This window comes from Phyllostomus discolor, chromosome 14, assembly GCF_004126475.2.
Source record: "Phyllostomus discolor isolate MPI-MPIP mPhyDis1 chromosome 14, mPhyDis1.pri.v3, whole genome shotgun sequence".
In the NCBI taxonomy this organism is placed as follows: domain Eukaryota; kingdom Metazoa; phylum Chordata; class Mammalia; order Chiroptera; family Phyllostomidae; genus Phyllostomus; species Phyllostomus discolor.
Genome location: NC_040916.2, coordinates 51989989 through 52015823, shown reverse-complemented (window position 1 = coordinate 52015823; position 25835 = coordinate 51989989). Strand labels below are relative to the sequence as shown.

At 45.7% G+C, this 25835-nt stretch overlaps 4 protein-coding genes across 18 annotated transcripts in view; 2 read left to right on the top strand and 2 right to left on the bottom strand.

Moving 5' to 3' along the window:
* ANKRD35 (ankyrin repeat domain 35) overlaps positions 1-2237 on the top strand; it is an 18661-nt gene extending 16424 nt beyond the window's left edge. The window contains exons 13-14 of one of the 2 annotated variants that reach the window (XM_036015071.1): positions 1456-1556; positions 2113-2237. In XM_036015071.1, the coding sequence (XP_035870964.1) occupies positions 1456-1518 (63 nt within the window). In that variant the 3' untranslated portion in view covers positions 1519-1556; positions 2113-2237. Of the gene's footprint in view, positions 1-1455; positions 2075-2112 lie in introns of those variants that run through there. The other variant, XM_028502897.2, reaches the window with a different exon arrangement.
* PIAS3 (protein inhibitor of activated STAT 3) overlaps positions 2158-25835 on the top strand; it is a 24638-nt gene continuing 960 nt past the window's right edge. Inside the window, exons 1-14 of one of the 6 annotated variants that reach the window (XM_036015076.1) lie at positions 2158-2252; positions 11795-12214; positions 12374-12458; positions 12695-12745; positions 12913-13003; positions 13506-13640; positions 13832-13937; positions 14938-15011; positions 15142-15302; positions 16041-16174; positions 16255-16423; positions 16595-16728; positions 16912-16949; positions 17482-18664. In XM_036015076.1, coding sequence (XP_035870969.1) covers positions 2195-2252; positions 11795-12214; positions 12374-12458; positions 12695-12745; positions 12913-13003; positions 13506-13640; positions 13832-13937; positions 14938-15011; positions 15142-15302; positions 16041-16174; positions 16255-16423; positions 16595-16728; positions 16912-16949; positions 17482-17748 — 1923 coding nt within the window. In that variant the 5' untranslated portion in view covers positions 2158-2194 and the 3' untranslated portion in view covers positions 17749-18664. Of the gene's footprint in view, positions 2253-9401; positions 9533-10100; positions 10234-10521; positions 10598-11794; positions 12215-12373; positions 12459-12694; positions 12746-12912; positions 13004-13505; positions 13641-13831; positions 13938-14937; positions 15012-15141; positions 15303-16040; positions 16175-16254; positions 16424-16594; positions 16729-16911; positions 16950-17481; positions 18665-25835 lie in introns of those variants that run through there. The other 5 variants (XM_036015073.1, XM_036015074.1, XM_028502625.2 and 2 more) reach the window with 5 other exon arrangements.
* NUDT17 (nudix hydrolase 17) lies at positions 18560-21355 on the bottom strand. Of its 3 annotated transcripts, none has more exons than XM_036015085.1 (7): positions 21048-21355; positions 20656-20839; positions 20402-20427; positions 20172-20264; positions 19806-19904; positions 19458-19594; positions 18560-19136 (listed from the first exon to the last, which is right to left on the bottom strand). In XM_036015085.1, the coding sequence occupies exons 1-7, from the start codon at positions 21237-21239 to the stop codon at positions 18902-18904; spliced, it is 966 nt and encodes a 321-aa protein (XP_035870978.1). In that variant the 5' UTR covers positions 21240-21355; the 3' UTR covers positions 18560-18901. The 3 variants fall into 3 exon arrangements, with proteins under 3 accessions (XP_035870978.1, XP_028358427.1, XP_035870977.1); XM_028502626.2 differs by having other exon boundaries at positions 18560-19058; XM_036015084.1 differs by having other exon boundaries at positions 21192-21295.
* POLR3C (RNA polymerase III subunit C) overlaps positions 22940-25835 on the bottom strand; it is a 16820-nt gene continuing 13924 nt past the window's right edge. For 6 of the 7 annotated variants that reach the window (XM_036015077.1, XM_028502512.2, XM_036015078.1 and 3 more), the window contains 4 exons: positions 25725-25826; positions 25548-25597; positions 24974-25123; positions 22940-23092 (listed from right to left, as the gene is read on the bottom strand). In XM_036015077.1, coding sequence (XP_035870970.1) covers positions 23011-23092; positions 24974-25123; positions 25548-25597; positions 25725-25826 — 384 coding nt within the window. In that variant the 3' untranslated portion in view covers positions 22940-23010. The remainder of the gene's footprint in view (positions 23093-24973; positions 25124-25547; positions 25598-25724; positions 25827-25835) is intronic. The other variant, XM_036015080.1, reaches the window with a different exon arrangement.

Below are 25835 nucleotides of genomic sequence, written 5' to 3'. Positions count from 1 at the left end.
GCGACGAAGAGATAGCCAACTTATCAGGTGCAAAGTTCAAAACACTAGTAATCAGGATAGCTCACAGAACTAGTTGAATTTGGCTGCAAATTAGATGAAAAAATGAAGGCTGCACTAAGAGAAATGAAGGAAAATGCACAGGGATCCAACAGTGATGGGAAGAAAACTGGAACTCAGATCAATGGTGTGGACCAGAAGGAAGAAAGGAACATCCAACCAGGAAAGAATGAAGAAACTAGAATTCAAAAAAATGAGGAGAGGCTCAGGAACCTCCTGGACATCTTTAAATGTTCCAACATCTGAATCATAGGGGTACCAGAAGGAGAAGAGGAAGAGCAAGAAATCAAAAACTTATTTGAAAACATAAGGAAGGAGAACTTTCCCAATCCAGTAAAGGAAAGAGACTTCCAGGAAGTCCAGGAAGCTCAGAGAGTCCCAGAGAAGTTGGACCCAAGGAGGAACACACCAAGGCGCATCATAATTACATTAGCCAAGATGAAAGATAAGGAGAGAATCTTAAAAGCAGCAAGAGAGAAGGAGACAGTTACCTGCAAAGGAGTTCCCATAAGACTGTCAGCTGATTTCTCAAAAGAGACCTTACAGGCAAGAAGAGGCTGGAAAGAAGTATTCCAAGTCATGAAAGGCAAGGACCTACATCCAAGATTGCTCTATCCAGCAAAGCTTTCATTTAGAATGGAAGGGCAGATAAAGTGCTTCTCAGATAAGGTCAAGTTAAAGGAGTTCACCATCACCAAGCCTTTATTTTATGAAATGTGAAAGGGATTTATCTAAGAAAAAGAAGATAAACATGTACAGTAAAATGATAACAAACTCACAGTTAGTAACAACCACACCTAAAACAAAAAGAAACTAAGCAAACAACTAGAACAGGAACAGAAGCACAGAAATGGAGATCACATGGAGAGTTATCAGCAGGGGAGTGGGAGGGGGAGAGAGGGGGAAAAGGTACAGCAAATAAGTAGCATAAATGGTACGTAGAAAATAGACAGGGGAAATATTATAAATATTAAAAATAATATGAATAGTAAATGAATAGTAAATGTAGTTAAGAATAGTAAATAGGAAATGTAGAAGCCAAATAACATATGTATGACCCATGGACATAAACTAAAGGGGGATGTGGTGGGAGGGGCTGTGCAGGGCAGAGGGGAATAAAGGGGGGAAAATGGGACAACTGTAATAGCACAATCAATAAAACATATTATTAAAAAAATAAAAAACAAAAAAAGAAAAGAAAGAAAGGAAGACATAAAGGAAATGAAAGAAAAGGAAAAAATGAAAGAGAAGATTAGGAAATAGCCATGGAGAAGTTAAATACTGTGAAGGCTCATAGTTACCAAACAGCATTCCACTATACTTCAGAGTCTCTCCCTCATCTGTCTCTCCCATTTTTCTGTTCTTCATCTCCCTTTATTTCTTTTTTGCCATCCACAGGGCAACATGGAACAAGATGTATACAGTATCCTACTGCGAATCCTCAGCATGCAGGAGGAGTGAGGCAGCATGGGCCATGAAGGGTCTGGGATTCCTCCCTTGTAAGTTGTGAACTCAGGCTGACAAGGGAGGGAGCTTGGAAGAAAGGACTTTGGAAAGGTGGCTTAAGGTTGGGAACTGTAATCTCCTTTTGCCCCAAGTGGTAGCTGCGCGTGGGCCATAGAGCATTTGAAGTGAATTGAGAAGTCACAATTTGGGGAATCACTGGGTGGAGTCAGGAATCACTGAACAGTTAGACTAACGGGGGCTGAGATGGGATGGAGACTGAAAAGAGAAGTTGAGTGACTCTTTTACAGTCTGGGGTAGACTGTAAACATAAGGATGAACACTGGGATACCAGTGAATGATGAGTGATGGCAGGACAGTGGTACAAAGTTGTTTCCTAGGGTGGGACTCTACAAACTCCAGAATCTCTCCTCTACTCCCATACCAATCATTCAATGAATAGTTTTCTACTCTTCTTCTTCCCACCCCTATGTCCATGACCATCTTCTCAGGCCAGATACATGAGGATCCCCTTTAGCATTTTGGCATGGGTAGGAGGAGTCTGAGGATATGGAGGCATGTGCATTTTGTCCCTGAATTTCTTCTTTCAAGGACTAACAATATCCCTGGTTGCCAGAGGCTCCATCAAGCTATATCCAGTAGGGATAGTGTATGTGGAGCTTCACCTGACATTATGGGCCCCAGACCTGAGAACCTGAACTCTGGAATCAGCATGGATGAGATTAGAGAAGATCTGGATGAAAATAAATGTTTTTAAATAAATAAATAATATTTTCCTGCTTTGTAGAAAATAAAGTGGGAGGCATTATGATACTGTGTGTTTTCTCTGTTTAAAGGGGTATGGCGGGGGCAGGGAAGGGAAGGAATTTTTTTCATTCCTTTTTTTTTTTTTTAAACAAATGTCTCCATAAGCCAGCACTTTCAAATTTTGATTATGATTGTCCTGGTGGGGTAGCTCAGTTGGTTAGAGCGTCATCCTTGAAGTGCCAAGGTTGCAGGTTTAACCCCTGGTTAGAGCACATACAAGAATCAACCAGTGAGGGCATAAATAAGTGAAACAGCAAATCTCTCTCTTTCCCTTTCTCCCCACTCCTCTCTCCCTCTAAAAAGAAAGAATCAACCAATGAATATATAAATAAGTGGGACAATACATCATTGTTTCTCTTTTTCTTTCTGTCTCCCTTCCTCTCTCTCTAAAATCAATAAAAAAGAAAAAATTAATTACGATCCGTAGTAAGAAATACATTTTACCATATTTTGTCATGTATAATATGCATTTTATGCCCAAATTTTTTAGGGAAAAATAAGGATATGCATTATACATAGGTAGTACCTGAAATACCTTGTAACTGTTCTTGTGTTTTGTAACTATTTGTTACATAAATTTTCTTGTACCATAATATGTTAAAAATAAATGCTAAAATTCCTTTGTAATACAAAAAACAAGCATCTAAATATTAATGAATAAATAATTGAATTTAAAAAATTAAAATGAAAGTTTTTCCTGAAAGTTTGGGCCCAAAACATGGGTGCTCATTATACATGGCAAAATACAGTATATCCTATGTGGACATACTTGAACTATGTCCTATTCTAGTCTGTTCTCTGCTATTGTACTCCACCAAAATAATATTAATCAAAATATATCCACTAATGGGTCAAGGCCCACAGTTTGAAAAACAACCCTCTGTGAAAATGGGGATTGACGCTCTTCATTTCTCTTTCACAAATCTGTCTCTTACAGACTGGCTCAGCTCTAACCATTCTTCTCTACCTTGGGACTCCCCAGTCTACTCTTTGAGGAGGAGACATTGAGAGACATGGATTTTCTTTGAGATGTACAATCTAAAGTATTATATCATTTATTAAACCATGTGTTTAGATTTGAAGCACATAATCTTATGTGGTCAGTGTTTCTTGCTCCAGGATCCAAGAAAGATGAAAAGTCTGATTCCAGAGAAAGGGATGAAGGGACACTCATAGTTGGCTTTTCCCCTTCAGTTCAGTTCTCACATTGAAAAATGTATTTCTTGGAGACTTCTGGCCAAGATGGAGGCGTAGGTGGAAACACTGTGCCTCCTCACGCAACCAAAATAAGGACAACAACAATTTAGAAACAAAATAACAACCAGAACTGAGAGAAAACTGAACTGTATGGAAGTCCAACAACCAAGGAGTTAAAATAGACACATTAATCCAGACTGATAGGCGGGGCAGAGTCTGACAGCTGGGCAGAGAGGGGTTGAGGCACAAAGAGTGGTGGCACCGGGCATGCAAGGCATGCCAGGCACACAAGAAGGCAACAGGTAGACCTTGGGCATGCAGGCGGAGGCTGGCAGACCCTGGGTATGGGGTGGCAACAGGCACACCCAGCAAGGCGGCGATTGTGAAGTGAGGCACTATGCGCAAGGCAGCTGGCTGACTGGGCAGTTCCACATTCGTGTGCAGATAAACCAGGAGAAACTGGGGAGCAACACAGACCATGCAACCCAGGATCTCAGTTCTGGGAAACAGAGCTTCGGGCACCAACTGAAAACACCTGTGGGGGTTGAGGCCCGGGAAGAGACTCCCAGCCTCACAGGAGAGTTGGTTGGAGAGAACCATGGGGTTCTAGAATGTGCACAAACCCACCCACACGGGAATCAGCACTAGAAAGGCCCATTTTGCTTGGGGAAAGCAGTGGAGGGGACTGCAGTCGGACAGAGAGCAGAGTGGGGGCCATGGTTCCCTCTCAGACCCCTCTCCCACATACAGCATCACAACCAAGGGACTGGGTTGCCCCACCCTGGTGAACACCTAAGGCTCCGCCCCTCATACATAATAGGCATGACAAGAAAAAAAAATAATAATGGCCCAAACGGAAAAAACAGATCAAAGCTCCACAGCAACTACAACTAAGCAACGAAGAGATAGCCAACCTATCAGATGCACAGTTCAAAGCACTGGTGATCAGGATGCTCACAGAACTGGTTGAATTTGGTAGCAAATTAGATGAAAAAATGAAGGCTACAATAAGTGAAATGAAGGAAAATGCAGAGGGAATCAATAGTGATGGGAAGAAAACTGGGACTCAGATCAACGGAGTGGACCAGAAGGAAGAAAGAAACAACCAAACAGAAAAGAATGAAGAAATAAGAATTAGAAAAAAAATGAGAGGCTTAGGAACCTCCAGGACATCTTTAAATGTTCCAACATCTGAATTATAGGTGTACCAGAAGGGGAAGAGGAAGAGCAACAAGTGGAAAGGTTATTTGAACAAATAATAAAGGAGAACTTCCCCAATCTGGCAAAGGAAAGAGACTTCCAGGAAGTCTAGGAAGCCCAGAGAGTCCCAAAGAAGTTGGACCCAAGAAGGAACATACCAAGGCACATCATAATTACTTTACCCAAGATTAAAGAGGAGAGAATCCTAGAAGCAGCAAGAAATAAGGAGACAGTAACCTACAAAGGAGTTCCTATAAGACTATCAGTTGATTTCTCAAAAGTGACCTTGCAGGCAAGAAGGAACTGGAAAGAAGTATTCCAAGTCATGAAAGGCAAAACCCTACATTCAAGATTGCTCTATCCAGCAAAGCTTTCATTTAGAATGGAAGGGCAGATAAAGTGCTTCTCAGATAAGGTCAAGTTAAAGGAGTTCATCATCATCAAGACCTTATTTTATGAAATGTGAAAGGGACTTATCTAAGAAAAAGAAGATAAAAAACTTGTACAGTAAAATGACAGCAAACTCACAATTATTAACTACCACACCTAAAACAAAAACAAAAACAAAAACAAACTAAGCAAACAGGTAGAACAGGAACAAAAGCACAGAAATGGAGATCACATGGAGGGTTAGCAACAGGGGAGTGGGAGGAAGAGAGAGGGGGAAAAGATACAAAGAATAAGTAGCATAGATGGTAGGTAGAAAATAGATGGGGAGGGCAAGAATAGTATGGGAAATGTAGAAGCTAAAGAACTTATGACACATGGACATGGACTAAAAGGGGGGGATGTGGGTGGGAGGGGGTGTGCAGGATGGAGGGGAATGAAGGGGGGAAATGGGACAACTGTAATAGTATAATCAATAAATTTTAAAAATGTATTTCTTCACCAAATTAGGGAAATTTTCTTTATTATCATTTTTTGAACATTTTATTTATTTTTAGAGGGGAAAGGAAGGAGAGAGGGGGAGAAACATCAGTGTGTGGTTGCCTCTCACACGTCCCCTGAGGGGGACCTGGCTTGCAACCCAGACGTGTGACCTGACTGGGAGTTGAATCACAACCCTTTGGTTTGCAGGCCCATGCTCAGTCCACTGAGCTACACCAGCCAGGGCTCTTTCATTATTCTTTCAAATAGATTTCCCATTTCCTGCTCTTTCTCTTCTCTTTCTGGTACCCCTATGATGCAAATGTTTGAATGTTTGAAGTTGTCCCAGAGGCTGGTTGCTCAGTCCTTGTTTTTTTTTTTTTTATTCTTTTCTCCTCTTATTCTGATTGCTTGTTTTTTGCTTCCTTATGTTCCAAATCATTGATTTGATTCTTGGCTTCATCCACTCTACTGTTGTTTCTCTGTAAATTGTTCTTTATTTCAATTAGTATATCTTTAATTTCTGACTTGATCTTTTTTATGCTGTTGAGGTTCCTTGAACATCCTTATAACCAGTATGTTGAACTCTGCATCCGATAGCTTGCTTATCTCCATTTTGTTTAGTTCTATTTCCAAGATTGCCCTATCCAGCAAAGCTATAATTTAGAGTTGAAGGGCAGATAAAAAGCTTCCCAGACAAGAAGAAACTAAAGGAGTTCATCATCACCAAACCATTATTATATGAAATGTTAAAGGGACTTATTTAAGAAAAAGATCAAATCTATGAACAATAAAATGGCAATAAATACATATCTACCAGCAATTGAATCTAAAAAAACAAACTAAGCAAACAAGAACAGAGACAGAATCATGGATATAGAGAGCGTTTTGATGGTTGCCAGATGGGAGGGGTATGGGGGAATGGGTGAAGACATAAGGGCATTAAGAAGTACAAATAGGTAGTTACAGAATAGCCATGGTAATATAAAGTACAGTAGAGGAAATGGAGGAGCCAGAGAACTTATATGCATGACCCATGGACATGAACAATGGTGCGGGGATTGCCTGAGGCAGTGGTGGGTGCTGGATGGAGGGGGCAAAATTGGGACAACTGTAATAGCATAATCAATAAAATATACTTTAAAAATATATAAAGCAAAAAAAAAAAGGATCTCTCTTGGCCACTTCCCATGGATCTCCTCACCTTCCTGTCTATCCACCAGCCAGACTGCTAGGTGAGAGTGAGGCAGAGAAGCATTCCAAAATCTGGAATTTCAGTTTGGTGGCTCACACATTGATCCCTCCTCATTCCTTCTCTCAGTCTGCCCCCTGCTGGGTTATGCTGGGTCAGCCAACAGTGGTTTGGCAGTAACCACTGGGTTGAGAGAAGAGGAGGGAGGGGCTGCCATGGAAGACAGGGAGCCACACAAGGCTTGCAGAGTCTGGCTTCAGGGTTTGACCAGGAAAATAGCAGCATAGATCAGGTCCTAGAGAAGATGAAAGTCAGCTTTGGGGTTTGTGTGAATGGGCTCAGGACTGTTTTAAGGTTGGGAGAGTGGAGAAGGATTGATGGAGAAAAGGAGAGCAGGTGCAGCTGCCAAGAGGAAAAGCATCAAAAAGGTGCAAGTCAGTTCTATTAAGGAGAAGAAAACTCTCCTTCCTGCTTTCAGAATTACCAAAGAATATAAAACAACTATTAGATTTCTTATTATATATGGGGTGTGGGGTGTGAAAAATGAAGAAACTGCCAAAAGAAGGGTCCAGAGAAAGGTAGATCATTTGGCTAAGTTCAAGTATGAATCAGGGAACAGGTTTATTAATGGCAGCCAGGACTTTGGCTCCCTCTGGGGCTCCTGGAAGCTTATCCTAGGAGGGCTGAGCTTTTGGAATGGTCAGTAATGTTAAGGCTAACACAAAAGTGGAACCTTCCCCTGGTCTTCCCAATATCCCTCTATACAACCCCATAAACTGCTACTCTTACAACCCAAATCTTTCCCAAAGTAACTGTAGTCCTAATGTTCTCCCATTCTTTCTGGGTTCTCCATTTAACAGGACTTCTGTAGGGGCTTATACTCCCGTTTCACTTCCCTCTTATTCCCTAATCTTTGGATGTAGAAGTTTTATGGGTGAAGCTTGGTAGGCCATGATAGGGTTTCAATTGCCTTTGAATGCCCACAATATTTCCATACTGGTCCTGATTTGCAGTTTCCCTCCTTCGTCTGGTGACCTTAACTTATTAAATTGATATTTAAGAGTCTACAATGTACCAGGCACTGGAGATAGAGAGAGTCAACAGCACCAAAAAGTTGCATATAGGATCAGATTCAGGTGTCCTGGTTCCTAGTTTTCTAGCATCCTGTAGGGATGCTAGAACTTACAACCTCAAGTAAATTATTAAAGGAGACCCCTCCTTTATGAAATCACTAGGAATTAAGGTGAGGTTAACTTTCTTTTTTTCTTTATATTTTTACAGCTTTAATGAGGTACAATTGACATATAGTAAACTGCATGTATTTAAAGAGTGCAATCTGATGTTTTGACATATGTATATACCCATGAAATCATACAATCAAGGTAATAAATTTATCCATCACTCCAAAAGAGTTTCCCTGTCTCTTTTTTAAAAATCCTCCTTATACTCCTTCCCTCAAAATCACTGAAAATTCTAGAAGGTATAAGTTAGTCCATAGTAAGTTTTGATTTAGAACAAAAAATGAGCTCATGACCTGATGAAGACTCAAGTGTTGGAGTGGTTGAAATTAGGAACCAAACGCTTGACCTTGAAGTTACCTTGAAGTCCCACCATTGCTGGCAGCAAAGCAGCATGGAAAGAATCCTAGTGTCAGGGGAAGGTTAACATCTTCCCTAGGGTCAAAATCCACAAAGTAATCGGTCATGGTCCAGTTCAACAGGTATCTGGGATATTGGTAGGCTGGCACCTTCAGGCCTATGGTTTGAGTGGGTGTCATGGGGAGGAGTACACTGAAGGTTTAAGCTAGATGAGAAACTTATTCATATTTATTAAAGCACTCTTTTTGTATACTGGTTATAGGTTTAACTGTCTTGTCACTGCTGCTAGACTGAGAACTCCTGCAAGGGTTTTATGTCATCAGTACCTAACAATCTCTGAACAGCATTCAAATATTTATTGACCAAATACATGATCATTTAGGTCCTAGCCAACTAACTATAAATGCTGTATTTGCTGCTAGTACCTACTTTGGGTATACTGCTCTAAAGTTTGTGCTTTCTCATGAGACCTGAATGTGAGTAATGAGCTTGGTTGAGATTGGCAGCCTGGAAGGTTCAAGGCTTTGAAAGAAGGAACATAACTAGATCAGAGAGGCAGAAAGATGCCATTTGGGGAGGTAGGGAAATTTCCCCTCTGTTCATCTTCTGCAACACCAAAAGTGTGGGGTCTCTGCTGTCTTTGGGGTAGAGGGTGGCAGAGCACAGAGGGTGAGGACTTAGGTAGGCTTTGGATCCTAGTAGCCCGTGCTTTTTTCCCAGGGAGAGCCTCATTCCAAGTAGAAACCTCTTTATGCAGTCAGATCCTTGGTCCACACTGTCTCATTTCCAGCATCCCTCTACCCTACGCCCATAACCACAGCAAGGGGTTAGAGCAGTAATGAGAATGCTCAGATCCAAGGTCTCCACTCTCCAGACCCAATCACTGGAGGAGTGACTCTCCAGAGCCTTGACTGAGTCCCTCCCTCTCCTGCCCCAGGCTCCACCCTATCCCCTCTTCTAGGTCTTGGCGGGCTCACCCAGAAGGGGGCGGCTCCAATTCCAGTGCCCGGCTGGACAGAATTCTTGCCCGGGGCGGAGCTGCAGCACTGACCAACAGCTGTGTAGTCTTGATGGAGCCTTGCCAGGCCCCTTCTCCCACCTCCCCAGCCCATCCTCTGAGCGCCCTCCCCTGTCTCAGGCAACCGTGCTGGTAAGTCGCGCTCTCCGTACCAAACTTTTCTGCTGCCAAGATGTAGTTCTACGGCAGGACCAGGAGCTATATTGTAGTTGGTGGTGGTGGTTTGGGGCGGGGGTAGGGTGGGGGGTGGGTAGAGATATGAAGGATTGAGAATAGCCATCTTGAAATGAACTATTTATGACTAAAATGGATCGGATCTCACCCATTTCCCGAGATGGTAAAACTTGGAGAGGGAACTTCGCTTCCCCCTCCCCCATTTCTCTCAGATTTAAGCAGTTCTCGGTACTTCCCTTCCGTATTGCAAGTCTCTTTGGCTTCCTAATAGCTCATCCCCTCCTCACTCCGACGTGGCAAAACCCCCCTCTTGTTGGTACCTCTGGCTCGCCTCCTCTCTCCTTAACCCCAGGGGACTCCGCGATCTTTCTAGGAGCACACTTCCTCCGAGCCCACCCGTCTCACATCCCAGCCAAAGACTTGTGGAGCTGAGTCCAAAGTGGTGGGAGGGGCCAAGGTTAAAGTATGTTGGGAGCCCCGCGGGCAGGCAGGCGGGCGGGGCCTGCTAGGGGAGGTGTAGGGGCCGGACTGGGCGGAGCAGGCGGCAATTTGCGGCCAGCGCCGGGGTGGTGAGTTGTGCGTTGGTCCCTGGGCCTGAGCTTGAGCTCAGGCTCTCTCGCTTGCGATGTCTCAAGATGGCGGAGCTGGGCGAATTAAAGGTACTGGTCCCCTCCCCCATTCCTGTCTGGACAGAGCCTGGTGGTCCGCCGAGTTAGGGGAGCGACTGAGACTGGGTCCTGAAGGTTGGGGTGGAGACGTGGCGGGGACCGGCTGCTAGGGATGGGAGAGAAGTAGCTGTGGGCAAAGAAGGGGCTGCGGCGAGGCTCCGGGGGCGGGGCCCGCTGGGCAGACGGAGGGGTGGGGCCGAGGGGGAATTGCCTCCTGGGGGCCGAAGCTCAGGGGGCGGGGACGCGGGGTAAAAGTCGGATTTGGTAGTAGACGCAGAGGTAGCGATAAGGGCCAGAGGGAAAAGCTGCTGTAGAGGCGTAGAGGGCGAATTGATCAAGGCCAAGAGATGCGATGGTAGGGGCAGCTGTAGAGAACAGTACTGGGGGGCTGACGTACTAGAGGCTTTTCTGGGAAGTGCAGCTGAAAGGTGGAGGCTTTGAGGGTGCTCTTGGGATCTGAACCTTGGGAAGGACCAGTGGGCGGCTGAGGTCTAGGGGGCGGGGCTGTGTGGGCTCTAGATCCAGGGGTGGGGCAGAAGTAGCCCGGAGCCCCTTTGAAGGTGGGAAAGTCCTGCTTCTGTAAGTCGGTATCTTTGGGCAGAGACCTAGGGGTGTGAAACTACGGGATAGAAAGATGCAAGTTCTGGACGAAGCTAGTAGGGAAATAAAGACAAGACAGAGGAAATAAGGATGGGCAGAAAAGCAGAGGAGCAGGTTTTTCATCACCTCAAAAAGGGCCTAAAGCCATAAAGTCTCCTATGAGGGGAAGAATGTGGAGGGCTAGCAAGACCTGCCCAAGGCAGGGTCTGCTAGAGATTCACAGAAGGGATTCACTGTTAAACACTTTGCCCTAAGTTTTGGTCTTGTTTCCCTCTCAGATAAGTAGGACTGATGGAAGGGTGTTTATATAAATGACACTGAGAAAAAGATTTGGGGGAGTTAAAAGCATTGAATCTGACCTGAAAACCCTGGCCACAAAAGCTTCAGAAGGTTGGGGAAAATAGCTGAGGTGGACTGAGGTGTTGGGAGGTGAGGGCAGTGGGACACAATCCTCCAGCCATCTAGCCCTTTTCTTCCCTGTGGGCTGTCTGGCCTGAAATCTCTTCTATCCATTCTTTTCCCTGTCTCCTACCCTCTTCCCAGGAGGCTGGGATGGGCCTGAGAGTCTGAGAAAGAGCAGGAGAGGAAATAAGCAGCTTATAGTAGAGTTCAGGCTGCAGGGGTGTGGACATAGGAGGCTGTAGTGGGCTAAGAGGTGCGCCTGAGGATGGCTTGCCAGCTGTACCCTGCTCTAATTTGGTCAACTTCCAGGCATGGGGAGATAGGGTTGCTTAAGCTCTGTGGGTAGTGGTGAGGTTGACCTGAGGGTTGCTAAAGTGGGACTGAGATATCCCTTTGGCCAGGTTGACTGTCTGGCAGTATACTACTAGCTGGAAAGCATCTTTGTGATCAGTGCTGGAAAGAAGCATTGCCCATCCAGTAACTCAGCCCCAGTGTCCTTGGCAGGACAGGCCTATGTGAAATAGTATTCTCAAATTTCTCTGTTTTCTACAGCACATGGTGATGAGTTTCCGGGTGTCTGAGCTCCAGGTGCTCCTTGGCTTTGCTGGCCGGAACAAAAGTGGACGGAAACACGAGCTCCTGGCCAAGGCCCTGCACCTCCTAAAGTCCAGCTGTGCCCCCAGTGTCCAGATGAAAATCAAAGAACTTTACCGCCGACGCTTCCCCCGGAAGACGCTTGGGCCCTCTGATCTCTCCCTACTCTCTTTGCCCCATGGAACCCCTCCTGTAGGCTCCCCTGGTTCTCTAGCTCCCATCCCCCCAGTCCTCTTGGCCCCTGGTACCCTGCTGGGCCCCAAGCGGGAAGTGGACATGCACCCCCCTCTGCCCCAGCCTGTGCATCCTGATGTCACCATGAAACCATTGCCCTTCTATGAAGTCTACGGGGAGCTCATCCGGCCCACCACCCTTGGTATGGCTCTTTGTGGTCCTTCAGTCTTCCTGGACTCCATGCCTGTTCCCTAAGCCTTTCGAAGTCTTGAGTCCTGTGGGATCATCAGCTTGGGATGGGGGTAACTTCTGTGGCTGCCTGTGCATGGGCTTGGGAATAACTACCTCTTTGTGTTCTCAGCATCCACCTCTAGCCAGAGGTTTGAGGAAGCACACTTTACTTTTGCGCTCACACCCCAGCAAGTTCAGCAGATTCTCACATCCAGGTACATCTCTTCGGTCCTCTTGCCTCATTCTAGGGTTGGTGACCTCTGGACTCGGCTCTTTCTTCTCTTTTGCCCTCTTCTCCTTCCTATCCATCCTCCTGCACCTGTGTTGTCTCTTCATTCTCTCAAATGTCTTTGCTATCCCCTGGACATCTAATTTTCTATGTTTCTGTCTGTTCACCCCTGCCCTCTGGGGGGGCCACATACTGACACCTCTCCCTCCTCCTCCCCGACAGAGAGGTTCTACCAGGGGCCAAATGTGATTATACCATACAGGTACAGCTAAGGTGAGTTGATTTTCCCTTCCTCCCTGTCAGCCTTCCTTCAGGGGTGGGAATGAAATACGAGAATGACAGATACCCCTAGGAGATATCCCTCCTACTGTTATTGAATGCTGAGGGGTTCAGCCCAAGAAACTGCCCCCATCCTTTTATCTTCTCTCATCTCTTCCTAGGTTCTGTCTCTGTGAGACCAGCTGCCCCCAGGAGGACTATTTCCCTCCCAACCTCTTTGTCAAGGTCAATGGGAAACTGTGTCCCCTGCCGGTAAATACTTTCCTTTTTCTGGCAGCAACCCCTTCTGTTTAAGTTCCTACATGTTAACTAAAAAACCCTATTATGAAAGAGACATGCTTAGCACAGTGCCTGGTACATAGTATGTGCTCAGTTTCCTGATTGAATCAATATAATTGAGAGAGTACTAAGATAGGACTGAACAAGGGTTCTGTCAGAACCCAGAGGAGTGATATTAGTTCAACCCAAATGTTCAGGAAAGGCTTCTTAGAAGTGATGAATCCAGAACTGAGAGTTGGACCAAGTGTGACATCCCTATTCTTCTTCCTCCAGGATTCAGTGAGTGGGTTCCTATTTCATTGGTCAATGAATAAGCTCTTTTACCCCCAGGAATGAACCCCATAGACAATAATAGTGCTCTAGTTTTTCCGAGTCACTGAATAGGCCCCCATGCCCTTGATCAGTAAGCTGGCCTTCCCTCCAGGGAGTGAGTAACCTGAGACAAGATGTCTTGACCAGTCCCTCCCTTCTCCAGGGTTACCTTCCCCCTACCAAGAATGGGGCTGAGCCCAAGAGGCCCAGCCGCCCCATCAACATCACACCCCTGGCTCGACTCTCAGCCACTGTTCCCAACACCATCGTGGTCAACTGGTCGTCTGAGTTTGGACGGGTGAGCATGGCTGTGTCAGGGAGGATGGAGAAGCCTGCAGTGCAGGGAGTGAGGAGGAATCACCCAAGTGTTTGGAGTTTGGGAAACGTCTTCCTCTTCATGGGTTTCTCTGCCTTGGTCCTCATGGGACAAAGGGTAGGGGGGCAGGTGTGCAAAGCAGAGGCTAATTGTCTCCCTCTACCTCCAAGTAGAATTACTCGTTGTCTGTGTACCTGGTGAGGCAGTTGACTGCAGGGACCCTTCTACAAAAACTCAGAGCAAAGGGCATCAGGAACCCAGACCACTCCCGAGCACTGAGTGAGTAGCATCCTATCCCTCTTCCCCACTCTGATCTGGGTCTAAGTCTTCCTGGCCCTCTAGCCTTTTTAGCATACAAATCCATACCCTGACAGTTTACCTCACCTCTCACATTAACCTCAGTCCTCGCCTTACACCCCTTACTGGTCTTAGTGGTTGAAGAATCGGACCTTGTATTCCCAATTATATACATCTGCTTTACTCCTCCCACACCCTAACTCTGGCTCCACTGGAATATGGGTTCTTTGGTCTGGAAAGAATATTAAGGGTCATCTACTCCAACCCTCTCATGATGCTTTTTTTAAAGTTTTTTAACAATTTTTATTTTTAGAGAAAAGAGAAGGAAGAAAGAGAGAGACAAACATCAATGTGAGAGAGAAGTAGCGATTGGTTGCCTTCTATATGGGCCCCCACTGGGGACTGAACTGCATGTACCCTGACTGTGAATCAAACTAGCAACCTTTTTTCCCCTTAATTTTTAAAAGATTTTACTTATTTATTTTTCAAGAGGGGCAGGGAGGGAGAGAGACATCAATATGTGGTTGCCTCTCATGCATGCTCCACACTGGGGACCCGGCCCACAACCCAGTCATGTGCCCTGACTGGGAATCGAACTGGCGACCCTTTAGTTCGCAGGCCGGTGCTCAGTCCACTGAGCCACATGAGCCAGGGATGAACTGGCAACCTTTTTGTTAGTGGGAAGATGCCCAACCAACTGAGCCACACCAGCTTTGGTGCCCTCTTGTGATGCTTTAATTCCTTCTAGGTCATCTGTGCCAAAGTGTCACGAAGCTGTATTTAAGCATCTTTGGAGATGGGGGAAATCTCACCCACCCACTCACCTACCTGGCCTTCATAATTCAGATCCCAGACTACCCCCATGTGACAGCCCACTGCCCCCCCCCGCCCCAAGCCACCCATCTGCTTCTGACCTCACCACCTCCCAGGCTTCCTCTCCAGCCTTGCTGACTCTGTTTCTCTGGCTTCGCTTCTGTTTCAGTCAAGGAGAAACTGACTGCTGACCCCGACAGTGAGGTGGCCACTACAAGTCTCCGGGTGTCACTCATGTGCCCGGTGGGTACAGGGGAGAAGTGGGGAGGAGGGTTGGGTTAAACTTCTGAACTCAGAGGGCGGGGTTCAGGCATACTAGTGTGAGGCTTTCTGGGACATGAGGGTTCTGACCAGAGAACTCATCTCTCCTCAGCTAGGAAAGATGCGCCTGACTGTCCCTTGTCGTGCTCTCACCTGCGCCCACCTGCAGAGCTTCGATGCTGCCCTGTATCTACAGATGAATGAGAAGAAGCCAACGTGGACATGTCCTGTGTGTGACAAGAAGGCTCCTTATGAATCTCTTATCATTGATGGGTAGGACCTTTCTGCATTCTGCTTTCTCTTACCTAGGACGGCCACTAGTTTTTTCTCTCTCATATGTGTGTGTGTGTATAGATATATGGATATATGTGAGTGAGTATATATACATATATGTGTGTACTCTAATCCCTTTAATAATATTTCCAACACTGAGGACTAGCATAAGTCTACTATATACTAGGCATGGTGCTGAGCACTTTGCATGCCTTATCTCACTGAGTCCTCATAACTCTGACATAGATATTGCTGTTATCACAAGTGAGGAAACTGAGGCCTAGGGAGATTGAGTATTTTGCCTGAAGTTACATGGTTAATAAGTGGCAAAGCTACTGTATCGAACTAGTAATATTGCTTATAACTGCCTGGTCTCTCACTGAGCATAGCAATAAAGTTCTTTTGAGGGCTTGAATATGCTGATCTAGGTAGTCCTAATCCCCTTCCAGAACATACATTATGGTCCTTGTTCCCAGTGCCCTTTTTAAGGTGGTTTTTGGAGTTCTCTATCTCCTTATCTCTATCTCTGCTCCTTATTTTGTCCCTAGTATTACATGAAATATGTGCTTAGAATATATTTATTTTAAAGCTTAGTATTAAAGTTTGCAAAGCTCTTTTATATACTGTACTTGATTCTAACAGCAGCTCAGTTCAGTAGGATGGATAATATCCCTATTTTACAGATGAAACCTGGCTACTGTCTCAGCCCCATAAATTCCCTTCTCTCCCCTCCTCCAGTCTATTCATGGATATTCTTAAGTCCTGCTCGGATTGTGATGAGATCCAGTTCATGGAAGATGGATCCTGGTGCCCAATGAAACCCAAGAAGGAGGCATCTGAGGTTTGCCCCCCGCCAGGGTATGGGCTGGATGGTGAGTGATCCCTTGTCTCCGAGCTAAGCTAAGTCTTGAATGGCCTCTTCTCTGAGACACAGTATTCTTACCACCCACAGGCCTCCAGTACAGCCCAGTCCAAGAGGGCAATCCATCAGAGAATAAGAAGAAGGTTGAAGTTATTGACCTGACAATAGAAAGCTCATCAGATGAGGAGGACCTACCCCCAACCAAGAAGCACTGTCCTGTCACCTCAGCTGCCATCCTGGCCCTACCTGGAAGCAAAGGGTATGAAGAAATAGGCTGACTCTATAACAGAAGGGACAGAGGAAAAAGTCAGGAAAGCTTTCTGGTCACAGGGCAAAGCCTGGTGTATAGAGGGGACTTGGGAGGCTGAGCTGGGTGAGGGCATCTGTGGTTTGTTTGCTGGCTGCCCCAGTTCCTTGTCTCTCCTCACAGAGTCCTGACATCTGGTCACCAGCCATCTTCAGTGCTACGGAGCCCTGCTGTGGGCACATTGGGTGGAGATTTCCTGTCTAGTCTCCCACTCCATGAGTACCCACCTGCCTTCCCATTGGGGGCAGACATCCAAGGTAGGACACTGACTATAAAACGGGACCCTAAACTGCCATGTCCTTCCCAGAATCAGATCATGCCCCAGCTCCTTTTCAAAGCTTTCTGGCTCTCTTTGCAAAGGGCCACTATCCAAGGAAATTTTCTGTTTTTGGCAGTAAAGGGGTCAGACAGGAGGTTGATTTTAATTTTTTTCTTACCAGGTTTAGATTTATTTTCTTTCCTTCACACTGAAACTCAGGTAAGTGATCCCTTCTCTTACGAAGATCTCAGATCTCTGAAGATTCCTTCTGGACACTAATGGGCACCCTCCCTCTCTTATTTGCCCTGGAGATCTAAATCTATTTCTCTGTGAGGGGCTGGTGAAGGCAGTTTATTTCCCTCTGAGGCCCCACTAGTACTTCCTCAGATTTTCAGCTATGTCTTCCTCGATCCCTGTTACTGTTCTGTCTCCAGAGATTTTAGTGCAGTTCTACCCCTTGCCCGCTCACCCTCCATGCCCATGTGTACTTGAGCACCATGCCTGTTGCAACAGGACATTCCATATATTTGGATACCCACAAGGCCAAGAAACTGGCAAGGTGGAGGGGCTGTCTCAAGACAGGGAATCAGGGTAGGGTATAGGGAAGCAGGGAATCAGAGAGAGGCTCTCCTTCTCAGAGAATACCTGGGGTCCAGAGGGGTTGATTTATCACTTATGATATTTCTGATATGAGTGATGGGGGGGGCAGGTAAAGGATAAAATCTTAAACTTTGCCCTTGATTCCTCCCAGCACTATGGTCCCTCCGTCATCACCTCGCTAGATGAACAGGATGCCCTTGGCCATTTCTTCCAGTATCGAGGGACCCCTTCTCACTTCCTGGGCCCACTAGCCCCCACATTGGGGAGCTCTCACCGCAGCACTACTCCAGCATCCCCTCCTGGCCGTATCAGTAGCATTGTGGCTCCTGGGGGGGCCTTGAGGGAGGGGCACGGAGGGTCCCTGCCCTCAGGTCCCTCTTTGACTGGCTGTCGGTCGGACATCATTTCCTTGGACTGAGTCCCCTGGATTGTGGAACCTTCACCGTCTCCCAGTGCTGAACAACTATGCTCTGGAGTCTAGATCCCTGGCCACTTTTGAACCCTTAGAGGCTTTGACCAAAGGCCGGAAAGACATTCATGGACACTTGTTTTTGGTGTCATCTCTGTCTGACAGGGCCAGCACCCAAAGGGTTAATATTTAACCTCTTTTGAAGGACATTTGGGTTCTATTTTTTGAAATGTTTTTTAGATGGCTGGCATGTTCCTTTGGGTACATTAACTTAGGCAGTGGTAGGCAAATGGGATGTGGTATGAGTTGGGGAAAGGGCTGAAATCTCATCCTTGACTATCTAGAGCCTTGTGGGAAAGGGGCCCTTCTGTTGACCCCCCAGATGCCCTCTCTTCCCACTTCCCAAACCCATGGCTTAGTTCCTTCCCCATTGTTTCTTCACGTCCATTCTGTTCTCTTTGGTCAAACAGACAAGCGGAGAAACTGAGATAGACTCATGGACAAAGTACTCTATTTTGGTTTGCAGATTTCTTACTTAAACAAGGAAAACCAAAATACATCCAAAGATGACTTCCCCTGCTTCCTACTTCCTGGCATGCCTGAGGTGGAGACAGGCCTTAGTCCTGATCCCCAGGGGTTTAGGAGCAGGGCCTGGCCTATTGCCTGGGGCCCTCTCTATTTATATATTAAGCTCACAATGTTTCTTATGCTGACCAGCCCAGGGTTGGAGCTTCAAAAGGCCCATTGCCCTGTGGTGAGGTCTGACTCATTCTGCACCTTTCCTGGGAGGTGGGATGACCCTTCTGCCCTCCCCAATCTCTTTTTTTTCAGGCTCCTCCAGGGCCTAGAACCTCTGTTGTAATTTTACTTTTTATTCCCAAAGTTGTAGCAAAGTTCTTAGCCACAATAAAGGTTGTGAATCTTCTGTGTCATACAGGTAGACTGGAGAGGGGATTATGCACTGGCTTTCCAGATCCCTGGTTTGTGGGGAAGGAGTCCTCTTTAGGCTCAGGATCCAAATGAGCTCAAGTTTCACATGGTAGAGGTGCCACACTGAAGACTTCCAAGAGCATTAGTTTCTTCTTACCCCCTCCCCCAGTGCCCACAAAAGCACTAGTACATTTAGCCCAACCCTGTGGAGCCCTCCCGCCCTTCTTCACCCTTATGTGCACAAATGTTGCAGCCAGAGCCTGAGGGCAAACTTCGTCCCAGTGCTGACCCTTTCTTTGACTTCTGTGGTGGTTGGGGTTGTCTGCAGCAGTGTGGACATGGGCAAGGCCAGAGGTCGAGCTCTTCCATCCTCCTCTAGTTCCACCGCACTACATAATGATAGCTGCTGTCTAGACTGTGCCTTGTGGCTTAGCCCACTTTCATATCCATTGTCATAATCCTCCCAACTATCACAGGAAAAGGGTGGGTGGGTGTTAACCTCATTTTACAGAAAGAAAACAGGTTCAAAGAGGGTTAATGACTTGCCCCTATGGCAGAGTAGGACACAAACCCAGGTCTTTAGAAAGGCTAGCCATTCAGAGCAGGAACCCTTGGAATTTGATAGACAGTATCTTTGATCTAAAGTGCTCTCTTCAATTATTAGTTGACCAATTCACCACCTAAAACTCCCACCACACAAATCACCCCCCCTCCTTAGAGACAGAAGCTGAACTTCTCAATGTGTATGTGTTGGTGTGCTGGAGGGTCAGGGAAAAGCTTTTACTTACAGGACAGAGGGTGGTAGGTCCTGGGAGAGATGTCTGGGTGTCTCTGTCCCATCCTCTGTGGCAGCCACTGCAGCTGCTACATCTGTGTCCAGCCATATAAAGGCGCTCACCTCACTTGGATTTGGTTGGATCCGTGCCTGGGGCCAGACATGTTGATCCCTTTATAATGGCTTGTCTCACAAAGCCTGTTCTGATCACAATCTACCCACAGGTGGAATGGAGAGAAACTTGGGGTAGGGGTCAAGGCTAATGGATTTCTCTGACTTTCCCCCTCCCCCACCGTAGTCATAGTCAAAACCAGTCTGGGTCTTCTGTGCCCCCATATCCTCCCTCCACTGCCAACCCTACCTGCAGCTGCTGCTGTGACTCCTGGGAGACCACGAGTAGATAGACAATGATGTGATGGTATTTGGGGAGACCCCAGCTCAGCCTAGGAGGGTAGGCAGACTAAGAAGAAAATGGCAAAAATGAGAACTTCCTGTTTCTTTCTGAGACTCTAAATATAGCCAAGGAAGTGGAGGATAGAGATGGTAGAGGGTAGAGACGGTACAGGACAGACACAGGTGAGGACTGGGTTTGGGAACTCCAAACCACCCACTCTCCGTTATTTTTCCTGTGGCTGAAGCAGGAAAAACTGTTTATGGGACTTAGTGGGGTACAAGTTGAGGGTTCTTGGTTAAATAGGGAGGGGCCTCTCCCAGGTCCCTGTCTCACCTCCCATAACCCCAGAGGGACCCAAGAGAACTGGCCCTGGGGCAGCTGTAGTCTGGTCTCCTCACAAAGCTCTCGAAGCCCTCCGTCCAGCAGCTGGCAGAAAGAGGTTGAGTCAGAGAGCCAGTGCCTGAACCTCCCAGTCCTTTTCTCAGGCCACACCCAAGGTGGTCCCAGATAGGTCTTTGGGTTCAGGACAGGGTGCAGGTTGGGTCAGCTGAATAGCTAGCTACCTCTTCATCAAGTTCCACGTGCCCACCTGCAACAACAGTGAGTCCAATAGGTGAATGATGGTGTTCTTGGCCAGGGGCCACCACTCACTATTTACATTGCCCCCTCTAGTGGGCACAGACGCAGTTGCAGCCTCCTGTGATTAGGGAAGAGACCACATCTCTGTGCCTACTGTATTTCTGAAACTGGGAATGGCATGTTGGGTGAAGAGCAAGTTTCTTCCCAGGACTCGGGGCCTTGACCTTAGGGTGCTCACCTGGGGGTACCCAGAGGTTGGGGGATACTTTGAGGGTGCGTGTCCTTCGGGTCAACAAGACAGTCTTGTCGCTGGACTGCAGGATGATTGCCACACCCAGATCCACACCTCGATTCTTGGGCAGCTTGGTTTCCGGAGGCATGGGTTGCTGGTTCAGGGCCGCAAAAGGGCAGAAAGGGGGTCGCTGGCAGGAGGGAATCCCTTAGGTTAAAGTTGTAGCATCGGGGTGGAGCCTTTGAAAATTGGGCGATAACCGCGCAGGTTGGGGGAGGAGGCTAAGTCGGGGCGATAGGCCCGGTCCCAGACCTCCCAGGTAGCTCTCATCTGGTCCAAGGCCCAGGCCATATTTACAGCCCTTCCATCACTCCCCACCGCTGGAGTCCTCTCCTAACCTGAAGCGGAAGCCTGGCCGAGGAGCCCAGGAATGGCCTGTCCGAAAGGAGGAGCTGTCCTCGCTGCAAGTTACAGTATGTGAGCCATGGCCCAAGCCCTGCCCCGGCGCCTAACCGGCCACACACACTCTGCGCGAAGCTCACCGACTCCCGGCGCCCGGAAAGAAGCAGCAGCACTCGCGCCGCGGCCATGATGTGGCTGTAGTTCGCTGCGTCTTGGTTGGTGCCCTCTGGTGGCCCACGGCGCCTCCCCTCGGCCCTCGGGGTTGAAAGGCAGGCAGGCTTCCCCAACGTCCCCGGGAAATTTAGGCATAACATTTGGGGATGAATCATCAGTGTAATATTAATAAATGACAAAAAAGACCACCTCTAAACCGTCAGCTCCTCTTTTCTTCCCATCTTTAGGACAATGATCCCCAGACCACATGATTTCTGGATTCTCATTTTCCCCGCCCCCCAACGGCCTCGGGCTGAACTATAAGCACCCTTCCACAATACTCTGTGCACTTGTTACAGCAGGGATTGTGTCAAATTAATTACACCTGTCTCCTAATTAGATACGCAGGGAACATTTTTGACACCTACCCTTTCTTTCGCCTCAAATCTAATAGGATTCATATGCCTTTTTTTCTAGTTATATCCTATTTGCAATTCCCCCTAAAACCAGTCTCTGCTTCTCTCTGGGATCCTTGTCCCCTTCCATCTGGCAAATCCTCATTTTTCAAACTACAGATCAAGTGACACTTTCTAAATGGTCTCTCTGTACATACTTTCCATTATACCCCCCCCCCCCCCCCAATACTTCTTTGTACTTGTCTCCTCCCACTAGTGTGTATGCACAATGTGTAGTCATCTTTGTATCCCTAAGGTATGGCCTAGTACTGGGTGTATAATATGTGCTCAGTAAATGATGAGCAGCCATCTCGTTTATCTTTGTATGTTATACCTAGGATAATGGCTAGCAATTAATTGGCATTCAGATGTTTAATTAACTAGAACCAACATTGGTAAGAGGAAATTAGAGATCATAAAACACTTAACTGCTTCAGGTGAACTGAGGCTGCTATGACAAGTTACATAGACTATATTAATCATGGTACTGAGAACGCAAGCTTAGAATTGTCACTCTTAAGGAACTATGGAGAACAGGAAGGCAATGATTTATTGAGTACTTACCATATGCTGGGCTTTATGAAATGTTTTACATACACAATTTCAGCCTGGAGCTGGCAAATGTGGCGTCTACCCATAGATTCTAGAGTGATTGCTTGGGCCGATGCACTTACTAGTGCTGAAAATAGCTTTTTCCCCTACTTGGTGGTAGTCTTTCATATTCTCTACATTGTATGTATATGCATGCATGTGTTTAAGATTACATTGTAACAAAATAGCCCCAGCTAGCATGGCTCAGAGGACTGAATGTGGGCCTGTGAACCAAAGGGTTGCCAGTTCCATTCCCAGTCTAGGGCACATGCCTGGGGTGCAGGCCAGGTCCCCAGTGTGGGGCACCGAGAGGCAACCACACACTGATGTTTCTTTCCCTCTCTTCCCATCTCTCTAAAAATAAATAAAATATTTTAAAAAAGATTACATTTCTAACAAAATGGAGAACAGGTATAGCTTTTGGAAAATGGAATTGCAAAGTAATTTCTTCTACTTCCAAGAATGTTGTAACACAGGATGAGCCGACTTCTTGGTGGGAACTGATGGATCTGACAGATGATTACTATAGTTGATTTTAAATTTCTCCTGCCAAGGAGGAATGTAAGTGACGGGTCAAAGAAGGATCAGCAAACTTTAAAAAAAAAATGTCTCACACTTTCTGGTGTATTCTAAGATACGGGGATGAAGGATTTCAGTACAAAAATCTGAAACTTATCCCACTGCAAAGAGTGCATCCAGGCACCTCCTTTATTTTTCCTTCCAATCCCTCCAGATTTTTGAGGAAGACTCTTTTTCAGGGTCATTGTCTCTTCATGGTGCTCTCTATGTATGACTCCAGCAAGAAGATAGTTTCATCCACCTGGATCTCACTGGCATCCAACCTGAGTGAAAAAGTGAAAGCATCTTCTCAGACTGAACATTTATTAGCATATTTATGATTAGAGATGGGGCTGGGTGTGGCCATGGAGAAAAGCCTAGTTATCCTTGAGAGTCACTGGTAGAAAGCAGGAGAACCAATAGATCATTCTCCCATTTACTGGGCATCTCTTAAATGCCAGACACTGTGGAAATTGCCAAGGATTCAAAAGATATAGCTTCTGTCCTATAAGAAGTTAAAGTCTTAACTTACAACCAGAAGAAGCAATAGCACATGTAAAGGCCGAGGTATAAAATGATCTAGAGTGTTTTAAAATAGAAGCTGAGAGTGGCTGACACTAAGTGTGTAGTGATTAGGAATAGAAGAGAGCTTTCTCGACATGATTGAAGCCATCTATAAAAACCTCACCGCTAGTATCATATTTAATGGTGAAAAACTGAAAGCTTTATCTTAAGATCAGGAATAAAACAAGGATGTCTGTTTTTCACTTTCATTCAACCTTTTACTGTAGGTTCTAGTGAGGGCAATTAGTTAAAAAAAAATAAAAGACATTCAGATTGATATGATCTTATATATAGAAAAATCTCAAAGGATCTGCAAAAAAAAAAAAAAACAACGAATCAACAAATTCTTTTTTTTTTTTAAGATTTTATTTCTTTTTAGAGAGGGGAGGAGGGGAGAAAGAGGGAGAGAAATATCAATGTGTGGTTGCCTCTCATACGTCCCACACTGGGGACCTGGCCAGCAACCCAGGCATGTGCCCTGGACTGAGAATTGAACTGGCAACCCATAGTTTGCAGGCCCATGCTCAATCCACTGAGCTATACCAGCCAGGGCGAGTCAATAAATTCTTAAAAGTTGCAGGATATAAAATGAAAACACAAAATTAGTTTTATTCCTATACACTGTCAATTAAGTCAAAAATGAAATAAAGAAAATGCTAAAATAGCATCAAAACATAAAATACTTAAGAATAAATTTAACAAAAGAAGTACAAGACCTGAACATGGAAAATGACAAAACATCATTGAGATATTAAAGACAAATAAAAGGCAAGATGTCCCATGTTCATGGGTTGGAAAATTTAATATTGTTAAGATGGCAACACTCCCCAAAGTAATCTATAGATAGATTCAAAGCAATACCTATTAAGGTGAATGGTAAAAAGTAAAAGGAAATGAAAATGGAGAGATAGGCAGTTATGAATCGTAAAAGGTCCTGAATGTCACACCAAGGAGGCTGGTCTTTATACTACAAACATAGGAATTTATAAAGCATTTAAAGTAGGAGAGTGATATCAATCATTTTAAAGATAATAACTTTGAGAGCTTGTAAGAGATGGTTGGCAGGGGGTGAGGAGGGGTAGTGATGGCGATTGTGAAGACCTAGGAAAGAGGTTATGAAGGCCTGCATAGGGGCCAAGATGAAAGGCCAGATATGAGCCCTGGCTGGAGTAGTTCAGTGGATTGAGCGCAGGCTGCGAACCAAAGGGCAGACAGTTTGACTCCTATTCAGGGCACATACCTGGGTTGCAGGCCAGGTCCCCAGTGGGGGACACGTGAGAGGCAACCACAGGTTGATGTTCTCTTTCTCCTCCCTTCCCCTCTCTCTAAAAATAAATAAAATCTTAAAAAAAAAAGAAAAAGAAAGAAAGGCCAGATTTGAGATACATTACTGAAGTAAAATCACAACTTTGGTGAACAAGAGTGTGTGGTGAGGGAGAAGAAGCTGAGGATGTCTTCAGAGTTTTCAGCTTAGGGAAATAGATAAAATTCTGTTAACTGAGCTTAAAGGAAGATAGTTTAGGTTTGGTTGTATTAACTTGCAGAGGTGTATTTGTCTTGAAGGTATTTTGAAACATAAGTTTGAAGTGTATGGTGCTTACTTGTTGACATTATGTTTTAGAGTCTCTAGCTGCTGGCGTTCGGGGGCTGTGATCATCTCCTCTATTTCCTGTAGCTGTGCCGCCTCTGCGCCTGTAGCTTGCATAGATGCAATGATGGCTTCTACCCTCTGAGACTTTTCTAGGAGACGCCTGTCAGACAAACACAACTCTGAGGCTTGTTGCCTAGCTGTGGAGATTCTTTTTACTCATTAGCCCTGGGGCATAACACCCCCTTTAGCGCATTCCTGGTCAAAGTGGATGTCACCCTCCAAGGATGTTTTCTAGAAACTTAATTAGAAATATGACTTCATTCCTAAAATTCTTATTGTCTCTCATTTGCACTTTAAGTTTGATGATGGTTTGTACATTTCTCATTAATTTAATATACAAAATTATTTCACTGGGGGTATATTAGAAAAGTGTACGCTAATGCATTATTTATACCAACCTAAGCCAACAATTCAATACAACTTAACTGGTTATTGTCTCTACTGGTTTCTATTTCTATAGGAAATTTCTCCTCAAGCCTTTGACCTTGAAAAAAGTATAATTACTAAACTAAAATGCTACTTACTTGTTCTCTTTGGTTTCAAATTGCCTCCTTTCTATCAAGTTGGCTATGCTCTAAGGAGAGAGAAGACAAAAAATGCACATAGTTCCATTTAAGTAGCTCAGGTAAAATGGCTAAAGGAGGCCTGAGAGTAAGACTAGTTTGTGTGGAGGGAGTACAGAAAAGGTCCAGAGGAGTTACCTTGTAGCACCTGTGCAGCAACATTCGGGCAGCTGACAGGATGTTCACAGTATATAAATAAAAAGTCCTGGAAGGGGCATGGTCTGGTGTTTTGGGAATTTCCTACTTGTC